Source organism: Myotis nattereri, assembly GCF_964212035.1.
Source record: "Myotis nattereri genome assembly, chromosome: 16".
In the NCBI taxonomy this organism is placed as follows: Eukaryota; Metazoa; Chordata; class Mammalia; order Chiroptera; family Vespertilionidae; genus Myotis; species Myotis nattereri.
Window position 1 is genome coordinate 34,576,021 of NC_138091.1, and position 20,315 is coordinate 34,596,335.

The 20,315-nt window shown below is 34.7% G+C and overlaps 1 protein-coding gene across 4 annotated transcripts in view; it reads left to right on the forward strand.

Annotated features, from left to right (window-relative positions):
• BCAS3 (BCAS3 microtubule associated cell migration factor) overlaps nt 1–20,315 on the forward strand; it is a 472,069-nt gene that overhangs the window by 24,235 nt on the left and 427,519 nt on the right. For all 4 annotated transcript variants that reach the window (XM_081108786.1, XM_081108785.1, XM_081108787.1 and 1 more), the window contains exon 6: nt 17,474–17,555. In XM_081108786.1, the coding sequence (XP_080964912.1) occupies nt 17,474–17,555 (82 nt within the window). The remainder of the gene's footprint in view (nt 1–17,473; nt 17,556–20,315) is intronic.

Below are 20,315 nucleotides of genomic sequence, written 5' to 3' on the forward strand. Positions count from 1 at the left end.
CGAACCTGGGACCTTTCAGTCCACAGACCGACGCTCTATCACCTGAGCCAAACCGGTTTCGGCTCTGCTGTATTTTAAGTAATCTTAAAATCTGGCAGTGATTTTGTAAATTTTCTGTTTATCCATCCATTTTATTTGACACATTTCAGAGTAAATTCCAAACATGAGCATACTTCCCCTTAAGTACTTTTGTGTGTATATTAACTGGAGTTCAATATTTGCTTAGTTTTTGTTAGATAAAATTTATACACAAATATTCAAATCTCAATGTGTAAATATTGACAAGAGCATACACCTAAATAACCCCAATCTCTTCAAGATACAGAACATGATTACTACTCGAGAAATTTCCCTCATGCCTATTCTCAATTAGTTTTCTTCCACCCCATCCAGAAGCAATCACTCTTCTAAGTATTTACTAGTATACGTTAGATTCTCCTGGTTTAGAACTTCTTGTTAATATACAGTATGTACTCTGGTGTAAGGTTTCTTTCTCTCAGCAAAGTGTTTGTGACATGCATGCATGTTGCTTGTTTCCTTTGGTTGCTGTTGTAGTCCAAGATATTCATATACCATAGTTTACCTCATCTCTTAATGAAGGGTAGTTGGCCTTTTGATAGCTTTTGCCTATTATGAACAAAGCTGCTGTGAAGATTTTTCTTCAAGTCTTTTTATAAAACATGGGTGTTCATTTCTTTTAGATAAGGACCTACAGGTGGAACTGCTACTTCATAGGGTAGCAGTGTGGTTAATTTTGTAACAAACTTCCAAACCTTTTCCCAAAGCATTTGTAGCATTTTACATTTCCCCCAACAATGTGTGAATTGCTCAATATCTTTCCAAAGTCAGTTGCTCATCTGTTGAATTTTAGCCATTCTGATGGGTGATACCTTGTAGTTTTAGTTAGTATTTCTCTGATGACTAATGAGGTTGAGCACTTTTTCAGGTATTTGTTGGCCATTTGAATATCTTTTAGGAATCTTTTGTACAATTTTTTTTGACCATTAAAAGATTGAATTGTAGAAACCACTTGGAAGACTTTGAACAGGGAGAAACAGCGATGACTCTTGTGAAAAATAGAAAAGTTACGATAAGGAGCATATCTTTGGGTGGAAAGATAATGAATTTAGCTTTAAATTGGTTAGTGCAATGTCTGTTACTGTATGCAACAAGGTAAGTAAGAATATGAGCATAAGCTTTTAGAAACCTATTGTGATTTGCCAGTTGCACAGCATCCAAACATGTGTTTGTAGTTTACAGAAGTATCTGTTTGTGTCAGAGTGGAAATAAATAAAAATAATTGAGCCTTTATAACATGGTTTGACAAGCACTATCAACAGGGGATCCAGTTGTAGGAGGAGTTGTTTATGACAACGAGTATGTTTTAGACATTGTGCAGTCATGTGTTATTTAATACAAAGAACGTCTCTGTGATCATCAGCATACATTTTAGTGGTTGTCCTCTCTTCATGGACTTGGAGTGAGATGTAAAAATTTCAAGGAGGAAATTTGAAGTGCAGGTTGAGGGGTTGGATGTTAATCTTTCAGCCAGTATGAACTCATTAAAAATCTTTGAGTAACAGAGATACATTCCCAAATCCATATTTAATAAAGATTGATTTTGCAGTGGCAACAGGATGAATAAAGCATAAAGAGAAAGAAAAGGTTAAAGCCACTCTGGAGTCAGTTCCAACATTACCTAAATGTGAGATGTTGAGAACCTTAACTCAGTTTGTTGTTATCGTAACTAATAAAACATTCAGAAGAGAAGAGTCAAAGACATTTCCAAGTCTTGAACTGGGACTAGTGCTGTCTGGTACGTAAGGTGGCCATAGTTTTAGAAGAAATAGAATTTGATTACTAGACTTACGTTAAAATTATATAAGGCAGTTGAATCATTGTATGCTTTTAAACAGTAATTTTATATCCCTTTTTATTTTTGAGTTACTAATCAGTAAGTAAAATGAAGTTGTATCAAAACAGTTCAATAAGGCAAAAATTGTACTGTATTATAAGTAATAAAATATTCTCATTTAAAAATTTTGACAGACAGGAAACCCAAGATAGTACCTTGTAAAAGTTACGATATTTTTATATATATTCTTGCTGTGTTTAACTGTCTACTTAGTTTTTTCTTCATCCTTGGAAACTATTAATATATTTAAAAAACTTGAAAATGTATTCATTACATCACCTAGAAGGTAACAGTTGCATTGTAGAAACTGTATGATAGATTCAATAAGTTAGCATTTGGAGTGTTTTCTTGGAACTTTGAATTTATATCAAGGATGTAACACTAGGTGTCGCTAACACATTGAGCTAAGAGAAGTGCAGCTGTTTCAACCTTGAAAGGAAATATTTACCCTAAAGATTTTAATGTAGCCTTTACACTAAGAGCTTTAGAGAAAACATGCAAAGGCATATTTGAGGTAAATACCAATTAGTCTATTAATTATAAAAGTTGGGTGCCAGTTGACCTTGCCATGTTAAGATTGCTAGCCAGGAAACCATTTTATGGGTTTCTTTTGGGAGCAATATAAAGTCAGTGATTTGGGTAACTGGCAAACTGAAAAAGTTTGAATATGAATCCCAGTGGAAAAATGACCTTTGTTGAGAATAGGGCTTTATTTTGTTTGTTCCAGCTTCTTATTACTGAAAATAGACTTAATGGATGGTTCTTTAGTCATCTGCAGTACAAGAACATTGGGTGTCATGAAGTGCATAAAAGTAGAAATTAAAAATAATATTGAAATAACTTCTGGAATCCACCCATTTTTGTGGAGGAAAATACTTTTTTCTAGAGTTTGTTTCTTAAGCTGTCACTTTAGAGAAGTTTTGCATCTGAACTTTAATCCTACTTTATAGTCCCCTAACCTTAATTTATGTGTTTTTTTTAAAAATATATTTTTATTGATTTTTCACAGAGAGGAAGGGAGAGAGATAGAGAGAGTTAGAAACATCGATGAGAGAGAAACATCGATCAGCTGCCTCCTGCACATCCCCCACCGGGGATGTGTCCGCAACCCAGGTACATGCCCTTGACCGGAATCGAACCCGGGACCTCTCAGTCCGCAGGCTGACGCCCTATCCACTGAGCCAAACCGGTTTCGGCATTAATTTATGTTTTAATAGTGGCATTGTATGACTTTTTTTGATTTAGTATAGGGAATTTGCTTTAAATGAGTTTATGGGATTTATCATTGTAAAGTGGAATCTTTCTTGTATGAAATATTTTTTATGTTTTTCTACTCTAAAACAAATATTCTTTGGAGATAAGCTGACTTAAGAATCAGTGGGAGGCAGTTTTTTCTTTTGTTATGGAATATATTGAATATAATGTGTAAGTTCACAGATCTTAAGGATACAGATTGAATTTGTATAACTGGATGTAACCTTCTATATACCACTCAAATTGAGATATAGAATGTTTCTAGCAACTCAGCAGAGTCCCTCAGGCCACTTCCCTGTAGATACTGTCCTCCTGGTGCCTCCGAGTAATCACTGCTCTGACTTCTATCATCAGAGATTAGTTTTTTCTAGTCTTGAACTTCATTAAGAAAATATGGTTGTAGATAATACAGTCTGTATTCTTTTGGGTCTGGCTTCTTTCTCTTAGCAGTATGGCTATGAGACTCTTTCATGTTATTGCGTGTAGTAGTAATGCGTTCTTATTTTTGTTGTGTTGTATTTTATCATGGATACAACGCATTTTGAAAAATCCATTATACAACTAATAGAAAATATTTATTGTTTCCAGTTTTTGAGTAATCTGAATAAAGCTGTTGTGAACATTCTTGTATGTTTCTTGGTGGACATATACACCCATTTCTCTTGGAGATAGACCAAGGAGTGGATTTGCTGTGTCATACTGTGGTGTATGTTTCACTGTAGTAGGTTATTGCCAAAGAGTTTTCCAAAGTGGTTGACCAATATGTATGAAAGTTTCATTTTCTCCACGTTCTCACTCTTTTGGGATTGTGTCTTAAATTTTAATTATTCCGGTGGGTATGTATTTGTATCTCATGGTGGGGTTTTTATTTCACAGTAATTTCAAACCATCTGAAAATTTTATTACTAGTATATCGAACTCCTGTTACCTATTAGCCAGATTTAGAATTATGGAGATTTTGCTTCATTTGCTTTATCATTCTTTAATTTGTGCAGATTTTTTTTTCATTTGTGCAGATTTTTTTCTGAACCACTTAAAAGTTGTTGAAATCATGTCCCCCGTCTCCATAAATAATTCAGTATATATTTCCTAAAAATAAGCACATAACATTATTATCAAAACCAGGACATTTAAATTTGATATAATACTATTATGTAATCCACAGTCCATTTTCTGATTTTATCATTTGTCTTAATAGTCTCCTTTATAGGCATTCTTATATTTTTACCTTCTTAATAATGTCTTATGATGAAAGAAATAAGGTTCAGATTTTAAGTGTTTTATCTATTGTTAATGCTTTGTGTATTTTTTTTTGTTCTAAGGACATGAAGATAATTTCCTGTGTTTTCTGTTAGAAGGTTGTTGTTATTAATTTTAACTTTATGATCCATTTGAAATAATTTTTTGTATGTATGGTATGAGATAGTAGTCAAGGCTTTTTAAAAATTTAAAATATTAATAAAAAATGACACCCAACTTATTCAGCACCATTTCCTGAAAACAACAACAACAGCAACACCATAATCATTCTCCCCCTCCGCCACTTAATTGCAGTTAACACCGTATGTGTACAGGTAGATTTTGCTGTGTCTGTTTTTGATTTTTCTTTGGTTTATTTTTGAATTGACTTTTAAAATGTTCTTATTTAGAAATAATTATGGACTCATGGCAAGTTACAGAATATTATTTAAAGTCCTGCGTACCCTCCCCACAGTTTCCCCAAAGGTGACATCTTATGTAAACTCTTAGTACAATATTAAAACCAGAAAACAGTTTATTGTCAGTAATCAGTTGTCTCATTTTTCTGAGAAGAGTGAGATAACAGAAAACATTAGTTTTCTGGAGACTTTCAAAAGAAATTCAACTAGTATTACTATTTTCTAAATTGTGCTCATATTCATTTTAACGTTTAAACTTTGGACATAGGACCAAGTGAATTAAATGAAACATTTCTGATTCCTAATTTTTGATTCACTTTGCCTATGTGTTCTAGTATTTTCTGGGAATCTTGATTTTTTTTTTTTAAAAGATGCCACTGAGAATTTTTTTTTAAAATATATTTTATTGATTTTTTTTACAGAGAGGAAGGGAGAGGGATAGAGAGAAACATCGATGAGAGAGAAACATCAATCAGCTGCCTCCTGCACACTCCCCACTGGGGAAGTGCCCGCAACCAAGGTACGTGCCCTTGACTGGAATCGAACCTGGGACCCTTGAGTCCACAGGCCAACGCTCTATCCACTGAGCCAAACCAGCTAGGGCGGGAATCTTGATTTTTACATGAGCAGTTGGGAGAATTCTTTGTAAGCCTCCCTAGTACTGTGATGATGTCTCCCTCCTGTCCCGCCCCCCCACCCCCCCACTTTGGGGGGAGCATTTATTAAAGCTGGAGACAGTGAAACAAGGAAGGGCCTAGGATAGAAGCAACAGGAGAGTAGGCGGGGCTACTTTGGCTCTCTAGAAACATGGGTGAGAAGTGAACCAAAGCGGAGCTGCTGTCAGCTCACTGGAGAGTCAGAAAAGGGCAACTTGGGGACAGGTTTGGGGATTAGCCCTGGATGAGCTGTCACTGCCCTTTGCTCTCCTGGTTGCAAGTCTTGGGGGGACCCTTACGAGTTTAGGAGATGCAATCCTGAGAGGGAAGAAGAGGGGGAAGGGGAAGGTACTGGGTCCTTTGGTTTGAGGGTTTTAAAGGCTGGGAGTTTAGGGGAGATGTGTGATCATGTCTTAATGGTCTTTGTATCTCTTGTGCTATAACTACATTGTCTGATGTATCTTTTGTGCCAGCTATACTGTATATGCATATGTTTGTATATATTACATATATGTGCATATATGTTTAATACATTTGTTTTAGGATTTCAACCTTTTGCTGGATATTTTCATCTAAGTGTGCTAGAGACTCAATTTCAGAAAGATCCATACTAAGCTTTGTAATCTCTTGTTGTTTGCTGTCATTCCATCCCATTTGCAGTCTACCCCTTCCTAAAATCTCTGTTTTCAGTAATTGATAGCAACATAAGTTTTCCACTCAGCAACCCTGAAACTTTAGGTTTTATGCCAAGTGTTTGGAGATACAATTGTAACTTAAGACCTTAAGGAGATTATATCCCGCTTGTGCAAAATGTCACTACATAATTGCAGTCTTGTGTCAGTGCTTCTCAAATGGAAGTGATTTTGCCCCCAGGGACATCTGGCTATGTCTGCAGATATATTTTGTTGTCAGCAATTCGGAGTTGCTACTGGCATCTAGTGGGTAAAAGACAGAGATGCTGTTAAGCATCTTACAGTGTTACAGGACAACCTCTCTCAAGAAAGAATTGTCCAACCCAAAAAGTCAGTGGCGCTGAGGTTGCGATACCATAGCCTATGAGATTAACGTTATGATGGAGGTATGAATAGATTGCTGTAGAGCTTTGAGGAGTGATGGGATGCCTGGGGAAGTTTTGACACTTGTGCTGCCTAGTGAAGTTTCATAATAATATAAATAATATCTATAATTTAAATAATCAAAATATATCATACATTATTTTAGGCATATTGCCTATTGTTTATTCTGTCATTTTTACTAGTTAATGGTATTCCCATTTTATAGATGAAAAAAATTAAGCTTATATTTACCCGGCTCAACTTCTTTGGTAGATACTGTTTAAAAAAATAGAATTTATTTTTTAGAACAGTTTTAGACTTATCACAAATTTGTACAGGAAGTACAGAGAGTTCCCATGTATATCTCCTGCCTCCACAAACACACAGCCTCCCTACTGTCAACATTCCACATTGAAGTGATACATTTGATATAGTTGATGAACCTACACTGACACATTATCACTCAAAGTCCATGGTTTACTTTAGGGTTCACTTTCGGTGTTGTCCTTTCTATGTATTTTGACAAATGTTTAATGACATGTATCCACCATTATGGTATCGTAAAGGGTCGCATTGCCCTAAATATCCTGTGTTCTGCCTATTCACTGCTCTAAAAATTTTTTGTACTCCCTCTCCCCAATTTCTGGCAGCCACTGATCTTTTTACCATCTATACAGTTTTGCCTTTACAATATGTCATATATGTGGTTGAGATCATACGGATTGACTTCTTTCACTAGTAATACGCAATTAACTTTCTCAACCATGTCTTTTCATGCTTTATAGCTCATTTCTTTTTTTTTTTTTAATATATTTTTTATTGATTTCAGAGAGGAAGGAAGAGGGAGAGAGATAGAAACATCAATGATGAGAGAGAATCATTGATTGGCTGCCTCCTGCACGTCCCCCACTGGGGATTGAGCCCTCAACCGGGGCCTGTGCCCTTGACTGGAATCGAACCTGGGACCCTTTAGTCCGCAGGCCGATGCTCTATCCGCTGAGCCAAACCGGGTAGGGCATGATAGCTCATTTCTTTTTAGTGCTGAATAATATTCCATTGTCTGATTCATCATAGTTTATTTATGAGGTATCTTTTTAAAAATTGTTTTAATATGCCATAAAATATACAAATTTCAAGTCTATAGTTTGATAACTGTGTGTGTGTTTACGTAAGTATTATGAATAGGTGTACACATATATAAATAAATGAAAAATATTCTTACTCAGAAAGTTCCCCAATCAGTATCACCCCTATTTTTAGGTCAGGTAATCACTGTTCCGACCATAGATTAATTTTGCCTGTATTGAACTTCATGGAAATAGTGGAATACACATTATGTATTCATTTGTGTGTCCTTTTTGGTTATTTTATTTAAAAAAATATATTTTATTGTTTTTAGAGAGGAAGGGGGAGGGAGAAAAAGAAACATCAATAATGAGAGCGAATCATTGATTGGCTGCCTCCTGCATGCCCCACACTGGAGATGAGCCTGCAACCCGAGCATATGCTCTGACCGAGAATCGAACTGTGACCTCCTGGTTCATAGGTCCACACTCAACCACGGAGTCATGCTGGCCGGGCCTCATTGTAATTTTTACACTTATCTATGTTGTTACATGTTGTGGTAGTTTGTATTTCTGTCTTTATTACTGTGTTTTATTTTACTGATTGAATATATCACAGTTTGTTTACCTATTCTTTTTTTTTTTTTTTTCAAGTCCTCATCTGCCGATATTTTCCCATCTCTCTGTAATTTTTAGACAGAGTGCCAGGTAGAGGGAGAGACACACAGAGAGAAATATCGATGTAAGAGAGACACATCAATTGGTTACCTGCTGCACAAGCCCTGACCAAGGCTGGGATCGAGCCTGAAACCTAGATGTGTGCCCCAGTCTGCGGGCTCTATCTACTACTGAGTCAATCCGATTAGGGCTGTTTAGCTGTTCTTTTGATGGGCATTTGTGTTTCTGGCTCTCGGTTACAGTGAATAAAGCTCCTATGAACATAATATTAGATATATCTACTGTATTTTTGAGTAAGTATCTAGGAGTAGAATTGCTGGGCTGTAGTTTAGGCATATATTTAACTTGATTAGAAATTGCCTAGAGTTTTCCAAAGAGATTGTAGCATTATACCCTTCTATCTGCAGTATCAGATAGTTCTAGTTGCTCCACTACCTGCCATAGCCGTTGTCAGTCTTTTTTATTTTTTATTTTTAATCATCTTGTCAATCTTACAAGTTAGTACATCTATTTTACAAATGAAAAACCTTAGGTTTTTCACTTAATGTCATCAGTTCCTCCTTGGTTAGATATCTATTGCAAAACTATCTTCAATCAGTGGATCATATCAGGGTAGATTTAGAATCCCAATAATATATGACAAACTCAGTCTTCTAAAAGTGGAAGAAGGCTATAAGCCAAAATTGGCTTATCTGTAGCGCTGTTTTCTCTCTCTTTTCAACTGGACACATTCGGCACAAAATAAAGTAACGAGTTAAAGGGAATCCAGTTTGTGTCTCAGAGTGATTATGAAGTGTTTATGACAGCTGCTAGGCTGACACTCTCTGTAATGGTGTTACATTGACTTCTGAACACCTTCCAGTCTGCCTCCAGGCGTGTGTGTCTGTGTAGTCTGAGTGGTTTTGCATTAACATCTACCCTGAGTAAGATCTTTTGACTACAGAAGTGTTACTTGCAAATGGAAGATACCATTAGGGCTGCTTCAAAGCTCGGAATGGTATTTGGATTGGTGGTGCTGAAGTAATGGCTGGTGTTTTGAAGTGTAATGTCTAAATCTGTGTTGCATAACTGGAGGGCCGTGTGAGTTTAAACTGTTTTTCTTTGATCTTCTTTTCAAAAATCAGGCTGAAGGGGAAAGGTTAAAGTCGACTTAAAATACTCCTCTCTGTGTGCAAAAATTTGGGAGTATGAAACTGCGGTTACAAGTTCCATTCAATATTTGTGTTCTGCGCTTTTCATATTGTTCTTGAAACTCACTTCCTTCTTGCCTCAAGTTTTGTATTTTGAACTTAGTGTCAAGACCAAAATATAGACTGAGTTGCCGTCTGCTTTATGTGGTCAGCAAATATCTGTTGTGTAAGTTGTTAGCCCTACCACGCATGCGCTTTAAGTGGTTTTTGCGGTTTGCCCCTTTTTTTCTTCTTGACAGCATACAGAGCAGGTTATAGAGATACTGACACTCTAACCTGATCATTTGTGGTGAGGTAGGCAAAAATAAAACAAAAACCCTGTCCCCTTGTTTCTCCTAATTTTGGGAGCTTTCAAAATAATTACTTTTTACTGTTCGGAATACTTTCCTCAAACTGTGCTATCTTAAGTTTTTGAAATTGTGTGCTGCAATATGGAAAATAACCCCCTGGCAGTGAGACTTTTCTCTATCGAGAAAAAAAGGCCCAAGTTTAAAAATGGTTTTGAATACAGTGTATAAATAGGAGATTCTGATGCTTCTCTGGCCAATTTTTTGGAATATTTTTCGTCATTTATGTCTAAACTCAAAATATATCACTGAATTGGCTCACAGGTGACTTTAGAGAGAGACTATCAGCTCTTATTAGAGATTGTTTTGTAGTTATGATTGCCACTGATGTAGTAGATAGGTGAGGTCTTTTTGTTGCTTAGTAATTTAATACGTAAGTATAAGATGATATCCCCACCCCTTCCCCTATCTCTCTTTTTTACTTTTATCTCTTCTCCCTAATTAAGAAAATTATTCTTGTGATTTTTTTAAGTTAAAACAAAGTAATGAAAAAGTCTTTTTAAGGAACTTCATTAGTTCAGTTGTGTTGTCTGTATGATTAGTACATGTGAAACAGCAGAGTGGTAATGATATACTTGTATATTTAAATAGGCTAAGTGAGGTCCTTTTGCTTTAGGAACTGTCTTCCTTAGTATAAGGTCTCATTGTCTATTCATTCCCCCTCTTCCATATATTTTTACCCTTTAACCCTATTTTGAGGGGGCAGTGGTATCAGGAAATGTTAAAAAATTTTACATATAGCATGGGGCAAAAGTAGTTTTATAGTTCGTAAGGAAAATAATACAATAATTAATAAATAATACAAGAATAAACTCTTTTGCATACTCACATCTGTAAACTTTCTTTAACCCCACCTATGTATATATTAGTTTTAAAAGTTATTTTTTACCTAAAAATTGAGTGGAAAGTACAGAGAAATTTCATGTACCCTTCCTTCCCCATTTTGCCCTATTAACATCTTATACTAGTGAGGTACATTTGTAAAATTGAATCATTATTGATACATTATTAATAACTAAAGTCTGCAGTCGACATTTTTCTCTTTAATGAAAAGATTTTATTTGGTGCTACTTTAAAACTAATAAATGATCTTTTTTCTTAAACTTATTGATTTTAGAGAGGGGGAGAGAGAGAAAAAAAGAGAGACGTCAATGTGAGAGGCACTCTAACCACTGAGCAAATTGGCCAGGGCTAAATGATGATCTTTTTAAGGAAGTTCTTTTCAGTTGTGTTTGTATGGTTAGTACATGTAAAACAACTAGGAAAGATTGATAACTCTACATTTGTCTATTTAAGTGGGCTGCTTTTACATCACTGTTGGTAAGAAAACCTGATGCCGGTAAAAACATTATATTAACACATGAAGGTTGGAATGAGTGTGGGATATTTGTAAGAGAGGGAAGAGAGAGGCTGGAGTGTGAAGATAAGTGTGATAAAAACTGCTGTCCAGATGAGGTGCTGTTTACCGTCTAGTAGTAGTCCTTAAGAGCGGTAAATCATAGTAAGGGATATATCGGTGGGTTCAAGGATGAGTTGCAACAAAGTGTGTTTTCTGATATGGTATTAACAAGTTTCCAGGCATTAAATATTAACATGCTTTGAGAACAATGGGGCAATGGCAAATTATACTAAATATCATTGAGATGGAATAATACAGACTCAGTCATTTACTTATCAGTTCATTTAACAAGCATCTTCTTGATTTAACTATTTTTTTTGAGTGCCAAGTATGTGTTACGTATTTTAAATACACACTTTAACACAGTTACCTTGTTAGATAGATATGTCATCACCCTTATTTTAAAAGCCAAACCCAGAGTTAGCAAATTTGTATAGTTAATAAACACAAGTCAAATTTACAAACTGTTAGAATCATTGATGTTGTTGCTGTGTGATATTTGTAACTGATGATCTGGCATGTTGTACATATTTGGCATTGTTGCCATAGGTCATTATTTTTTTTGGGGAAATAAAAAAACTTCCAGAGGTCCTCCCTGTTGACTGCTTTTACTCCTTTAGACTTCCTAGGTGGAACCAGAACCATTACTCATCTAGAGAACCTGAGGATATGTTTATTGATTTTAGAGAGAGAGGAAGGGAGAGAGAGAGTGAAACATTGATGCGTTCCCTCCCCCACAACCTAGATACATGCCCTGACAGGGAATCGAACCTGCAACCTTTTTGGTCCACTGAACGATGCTCAAACCAACTGAGCTACACCAGCCAGGGTGACATGAAAAATATTTTTGACTGAAAGTCAGGATGTGCTTAAGATACACATAAGGAGTTCTTTTTCTATTGTCTTTCATGTCTGGTGGCTTAGTGTTTTAATTCATATTTCCAGCCTAGAAATGATTTGCTACATCAGATACAGCCATTTTGAAAAATAGGTAAATCAATACCTGCTATAATTTTTTTTCTTTTAAAGAATAAAGCTTGTTAAAGTGTCTGTGAAGAAAAGGAACTACTAATCATTATGCTTTGTGTTTGAACTACATGATTTATAGGAGAAACATAGTGATATTTGTATGTTTCCTCTTTTTAGCAGTGACTGAATTTTCTTTGAATGTTTGTATGAATTTTTACAAATCATTATGTTTTTTACCTCAAGGGATGGCATTTTGGTTTATGCCAACCATTTGTTTCTTAGTTGGGTGGAGAGATTTCTCATGACTGGATTTGGAATTAAATAGGAATTCAATTAAGTATGAAAAGCTTTACCTTTTTCTAGAGCTGCTGTAATGAATTCTTGAATCTTTTTCATATTCTGTACTGTTTATTATACAAATCTCTGGAAATCAAGAGTCCGTTAGGACAAACGTCTTACATCATTTGCCCTAATGGAGGGCTACTATAATAAAGACTGTTTCTACATTTAGTTTGAGGCAGCATTGCTTTTCCAGAGACTGATTTATACATTTTTTTTCATCGTGGACAACCATTTAAATCCATAATTTTTTAGAATCAGGCAACTGTATTTGGCAAGAGACTTTTTAATAGTCATTCATGAAACAGTATAACTAAATTCCAATAAGAATTAAAAGCAGTCTCCTTAGTCATGAAGAAACTGCAAATTAAAACCACAGTGTGACTCCTACCCACCAGAATGGTTAACACTACCTGTTGGAGAAGATGTGGAGCAGACAGAACCCATATACATATACATATACACATACACATACACATATACACATACATATATACATACGCACATATATATTTATTTATATATATATTAATATTTTTATTGATTTCAGAGAGAAAGAGAGAGGGAGTCAGATTGGCTGCCTCCTGCATGCCCCACATTGGTAATCTAGCCCACAATCTGGTTCATAGATCAATGCTCAACCACTGAGCGGCCGCGGCTGGGCTATTTATTGTCTGTTATCTTTTTTTTTCTGTTTTAATCTGAAATAATTTTGTTGGTATTTGAATTGCGTTCAGTGGGACATTTCCTTGAAACCACAAAATTCTCCGTCTGGATTATCATAGTACAAAAGCCCTTCTCTCCTCCTGTCCCTTCCTGTATGTCTGTTTAATAAAGTTTGCTAAAAAGAATCATTTGTAGCCCACAATTCCCCATTTGACCAGTGTCTAAAGCAGTGGTTCTCAACCTTCTGGCCCTTTAAATACAGTTTCTCATGTTGTGACCCAACCATAAAATTATTTTTGTTGCTACTTCATAACTGTAATGTTGCTACTGTTATGAATCGTAATGTAAATATCTGATATGCAGGATGGTCTTAGGCGACCCCTGTGAAAGGGTCATTTGACCGCCAAAGGGGTCGTGACTCACAGGTTGAGAACCGCCGGTCTAAAGAGTAGTGGAGGGTGTAAATATGTACTCTTGTCCTAATTCTGTCATTATAAAGCCTTGTTGTTTTTGTCCTTGATTTTTTAATGAATTTTTTATTTGGTAGTCATATATGTTTGAAAAGTCATCAGGGTTTCAGAAACAAGTTTGGTTCTGAGGGCTAGATGACCTTCATTTGCTTTTAGAATCCTCTAAAAGCACTTAGAAAGCTCTCCCACAACTTTTATAGCCTTTCCCTGTATGTATTATTGTCTCGGCTGTTATAATTTCCTTTTGCCTTTGATTGAATTGTGAGATTCTAAACTTGTACTTTCCTCCCATCTTTTTTGGTTTGGTATGTAATTTGCATATTTTCACCATGCGAAAGCTATTTTCTATGGTTGGAAAAGATTTTTTTCCCCTACAGTGTGAACAAATCATTCTTTGTTCTCCTTATTGTGCCTCCAAACTGGTACGTCCGGTTTATGCTCCAAACAACAAAAGTCTGTCATCAGAAATTAAAATGCCAGTAAGAACAAAGGCAGAGACCCATGAGGAGCTGTTGGAGAGGTTTCCTCCTTTCCCCAAGTAACCGCAGTTGCCAGGAAGGTGGAACATTGCTCGGTACACTCCTTCCTTGTAGTTCTACCCTTGGATTTATTTATTATTGTTGGTTTAAAAGTGAATTTACAGCTCCTGGTAATTTTATTCAGGATCTATAAAATCCTCATCTCGGAGATTCTTTGCCATTTTCAATGAGCTCTCTTTAAGAAACCTAAAAATCATTTTGAAAGCCTTTAATAAATGTAATCAGTTTTGACACTTATTTATTTGAGAGCAAAATTACCAGTGAACATACTGTATAAAACATTAGAGGCAATTGAAGACGGCAGCTAAAGCAGTGCCTGTAAGGACATATCCATCCACTCTGTGTCCTTTCTAAAATGTGCCCATCTTATGTGTTTGTTAGCTTTGTTTGCGCTGTCTCTGTTCTGAAATAGTCCGATATAGAATTTGCGCATACTGAAGAGTTAGTTCTCTGGGAAGTTTGACATTTGTGACTCCCTTAGGACACTTTAGCATTATGCTTGTAACAATCTTGACTTTAACATATTCACAAATACCTATAAATAGGGACAGTGTTTCTTCCCCTCTTCCTTATCTTATAATTAAACAAAGCTTCTAGGAGCTTAATTTAGAGGCAATAAAGGATGGGTAATGAATGTGAGGAAGCATTTTATAATCAGTCCTAATGTGTTTTTTTCTCTACCTGTTTCTGTACATTTAAAGAGGGGTTTAGAGTAGAAGCTAGCATTTAGGTTTGTTTTAAAAGCCATTACTTTGAAAAACATTGTGTGTTCAGATTTCAAAATGTTTTTCTATATCAAAGTAAGCTCTTGTGTATTAATCTAGTGGTAACAAACGGTTATTATATTGTGAGTATGCCAAGACAGGTTTGTTTTATTCTTTATTGTTTAGTGTAATTTAGTACAGCATCTCAGTTAAATATGATTTTTTTTTTTTAACTTTAGGGCTTTATTTGATAGAACCAAAAGTTAAGTGCTAGACTTGTGGCATATGAAAATAATAGTATAGAGTAGATTTTGTGTTGGAATACAATGATTTGTTATAGGTACAAACCTTATATGTGATAGTGAGAAGTGGTTTTCATTACTCTATAATTTCAAAGCAAGTTTTTTTTTATTTCCTTGTTAATAGAAACAGTACATGTATTGAAGAAGAATATTATTTATCCATTGCCCAGCAGACAATTTATTTTCAAAAAGTAAATGACTTGTCCGTTGGTGGAAAGAGCCAATAATGCATCTATAATATAATTGGATTACTTTAGTGATACACCTTTCAGTCAAAGTGTGCTTAAAATGAAAGAGAGTGTGATTTCCAGATTTCAGAGAATGTGTAATTACTGCTTTGGGTGCTGAACAAAATTGACTTTTGAAGGCTTTTTCTAAATTTTAAATTTTATTTCATAATAAAATGTAGACTTAAGAGCTGCAGTTTGTAATGGCAACGGCTTTCATTTACAAAATTAGTGTTCACAAAGGAATTTGTAGAGAGGAAAATTCTTATAGTTTGCTATGCTGAGTTTATAGCCTTTGTGTTTAATTGGTGATAGGTGGTGCTATTGTTGCATAGTTGGTCTGAAGAGCCAAGCATTCCTCATATCTCTGCATCCCAGGTGCTATTAGAGGGACTTGTCATTGTGGTCAATAAATAAGTTGTAATAAGTTTTATAAGCAAAATGAATATGATGGCTCTTTAGGCATTACCATAATTTAACATTTATAAGAAACAAAAATATTTATAGGTTGCTGCACTTAAATTATGATAGAAGATAAAGATCTAAAAAAGTAGTTACTCTAAAAGGCAGCTGTACAAATTTATAGTTTAATATTGGAAGAGTTATAAGCCTTTTATTTTATAATATATGCACTGTTGATATTTTAAACTGCTTGTCTGGCAGGCCTATTTTTTAAAAAATACCATCAGCATGTTTCCTCTATTGAATGTTTATCACTATTATATCTGTTTAAAGTTCTTGAGTATTTAGAACTAGTTGTATAATGTTTGCCATTTTCCCTATCTGATATTATATATTACATCAAACAATTGACAGTTATGAAAATGTATTGGGGAGGAAAATGAAAATGTATTAGGAACTACATTACCACTTAAAGTAGTCTGGAAAGCCTTTCTTAACTAATTCACATTTAATCTACTCAATATTTCAGTTAGCAGCAAACTTTTTTCTTGAGTCACTAATTTTGAAAAACAGTTGTTTTTTCACACTTGACACATGTATTAGCATATCCCTTTTACCTTTGTTTTAATAGATTGCTATACTCTATATCTGAGAAATAAGTCTGATATGACTCAAAATGAATGGTCATTCATATAGTGTTATGTGTATAGCAAAAACAGTAACATTTAATGAAGTTTACATATTAATTTTTTATTCATAGAATATTGAAATTAGAAGTATCTTTTTCTTTTAGCACCATTACCTTCTCAGTTTATAAATGCAAAATAATAGGTTTATGGTTGGTGGGGGAAATGGGGAGACGTTAGTCAAAGGATGCAAAGTTGGTAAGTCCAGAGATTGAATGTTCAGTCGTGATGACTATAGTTAACAGTACTGTATTACATACTGGAAAAATGCTAAGCAGTAGATTTCAGGTGCTCTGAAATTTTATCACACAATAAAGGTAACTATGAGGAGATGTCTGCTGCAATCATTTTACTGTGTATATGTATATCGAATCATCCTGTTGTACTCCTTGAATACATACAATTTTTATTAAAAATACGTTCAGGAAAGAAAAAAGAATATAAAAAATGTTTATGGAGGTCAAATGATTTACTCAAGGTGGTTAACAGCTAGTTAGTTGCAGAACTATAACTGGTAACTAGGTCATTGACATTTCACTTTAGGGTTCTTTACAATATATTTTGCTTTTCCTCTTTTACAACGTATTTGTGAAATTTACTACAACGTTTAAGATCTGCTTTTCAAAAAATCATAGTTGCTTTGGAAAGCAGTCATGCAGGAACTGAGCTGATTTATAGTAGTTTATTAAAGATTAAAAATTATAGACTTCCAGACAGACCACATATTCTACCATTCATATCAAGTGCATGCTCTTACAATTTTCTAGGAATACTAATGATAACTTAAGATACGGTATATTTAATGTGTGTGATGAACCATAAATGTGTATGAGTGTGTGTGTGTATTACATATGAGACAATAAGTTATGATAACATTCAGGAGATCTCGTTTTCATATATTAATGTCTGGACCTGTGTTTTCATTTACTAAAATTTTTTGTCTTCTCTTGCAGATCAGTGGGGAAGCACAGGAGCTATTCTCCGTTCGAAATGGCCCAATTCGGGCGGCTAGGATCTTGCCTGCTCCACAGTTTGGTGAGTGTAGCCCTTAAGAAGAAACAAATCATTCAGAACATTTCTCTTTTATTGGTCTTGGAGTACAGACAGCAAGAATGATAACTAAAGTCTGTTTTCTCCCAAGTGTCTATACCCCTTCTCCTCTTCCCCCCAAGATAAACTTTTAGTCCCGTCAGTTGAGATGGAAATAGGTAATCTTAACCAATTCAATATGGCCATTCACTTTCTGCTGTGTTTTTGATTTATCTTCATCCTCTTTGATCTTGATTTAGCTTCTGACTTGGCTGGCTCTTTCTTGAATGCCTCTTCTCTCCTGGTTTTCATGGCATCGCTCCTCCCAGGTCCCTTCCTTGCTGACTGTGCCGCTTTTGTTATGTTTCTGGTTTAGCTTTCTTCTCTGGGTATTCCCCAAGTCTCTGTTGTTCTTGTGTCTTTACTCCTTTTCGCAGTTACACTGCCTGCCTTGGAGAGCTTGGTTTTTCATCATTATCTTGATTAGAGAGGAGTCTGCTCTCTGCATTTACAGCTATGTCAGAAGTACAGTTTCTGGCTTTTGACCTTGGATCTCTGTTTTAATAATGAATACTTCTAAATGTTGTACTTAAATATCATATTTTATTTTTACTTTTTACAGAATTAAGTACATTTTAAAATTAAATATGCTATTTGGATGCCTAAGTAACTCCTGACTCTTTAATGATCTGAACTTCCTAAGGGTTGTATTTTCTCATTAACTTGCCTGTGTTCACTCAGCATTTTAGCATGTGCACTAAAAACAATCCTACTAATATTATTTGCATACTATGAAATGTTTTAAAAAAGGATATTAAAATATTTAATTTATGTTTTTAAAAATTATCCAGAAGTTGGGAAATCTTCCTCCTAATACTTCTTTAAACAGTTAATTCTCTAAATTGGTGAGAATGATGTTTATTAAAATAACCATGTGAGTAGTAATGTTAGGATTAATGTGGTGATTAAATTTCAATTGAAATGAGAAGTTGAACGTAGTAAGACAATAGTATCCTGAAGTCATGTGGAGATTTTTCTCCTTGTTTTTGAATTTTATGGCATATACAGATTTCAGCTCTCTTTTTCTCTGTCTCTCCTTTGCACTCTCACTCTCTTACTCCAGTTTCTGTTGAATTTATGTTTTGGTGAAATCTTTTGACAAAGAACATTATTTATTTCTTTGAATAGTCAGCTTTTTCTTTGGATGGTTAGAATCAAGAAAAACTTTATTACTGAAGGACTGTGCTAAGTCTGTTTCTTTTGTATGTAATTGACAGAGGCAAATTTTTCTTTCTTCATTTCGTTTATGAAGCTCTTTTGTCTATGTCAGTTCTTCAACTTTTTCAACTTTTGCTTTGGGCAGATACTTCATGAGAGAGTATAAAGCTATAAAAGTTAATATTACTAGTAGAATTTGAATATGTTTAATTTACTTTGATTGAAAAAAGATTCTTCCATCTACTGTAATATGCTTACTTTAAAAAATATCAGATTTAAAATATAATTTCATGTACTTGGTAGCTAAATGTTCTATTATGACTTGCAAAAATTACATGTCTCCTTTATTGTATTTGGTTAATTTTTTTAGATTTGTCTTCATTAAAATTATAATGCAACTGATCACATAAGATTTATAATGGAAAAATGAGTACCTTTTGTCCATTTTGCTTTATGTGCTCATTTTGATGGAATAAAGTCCTTACGAAATTTCCTGAAAAAAGGATTTGTGTTAGATCTTTTTAAAATATGTTTTTATTGATTTTTTTTTTTTAGAGAGGGACGAAGTGAGAGGGAAGGAGGGAGGAAAGGATGGGGGAGAGAAAGAGAGAAAAACATCAATTGGTTGCCTCCTACATGCCTCCTACTGGGAATGTAGTCTGCAAGCAGGGCATGTGCCCTGACCAGGAATTGAACCAGTGACATAGTGGTGCATGGGCCAACACTCAATTAACTGAGCCTCACTGGCTGGTAACTCTTGTTTGTCTGTAGATGTCTTTATTCTTCCATATTCTTGGTTGATACTTAGGCTAACAATACTTGTTTTTAAATAATGTTACTTAAGAATTTTGAAGGCATTGGTCTAGTGTTATGGCTGAAGAATCTGAAGCCATGTTGATACCTTTTTCTTTATAATTGGCTTATTTTCCTCTGTGGCATCCAGGATTTTGAAACTTTTCATTTTCAGTTTTGTTTCTTGGTTCATGTATTGTCCTGAGCTCCTTCAGTGTGAAATGTAAAGACTATACATAATTTTGAGGAAATTTCTTTTTTTTTTAACTTTTAATTACAGTTTATAAATATTTGAAGAGCATTTCCCTTTATTTCCCCCCAGAATGATCTTTGAGCTGCATTTAGAAAATTGTTGCTTCTTCGAGGAAATTTCTTAAATTGCTTTTTTGATAATTTATTTTCCTCTGTTTTCTTTTGGTTCTCTCTTTCTGGTTATTTGTATTATTTGACACTTACATTCCTATAATGATTAATTAAAAGGTAGTTTGTTTTTTGTTCTTTTAGAGATTGTCTCAATGAGGATTACTAACACTTCTATTAAATAATTCTACTCTGCTGTCATGATTTTCTTTTCTTGGTAATTCTTTTAGCCTCATCTTTTCATACCCACACTCCCTCTCTCCTTCCCCCCATTTCCCTTTCCCTCTCCTTTTTTCCTTGGTATAATTTACATATAATTATTACCAAATAGAATCCAGTGATATCTGAAAAGAATTACACATCAGGACCAAGTAACAGATATTCCAGGACTACAAC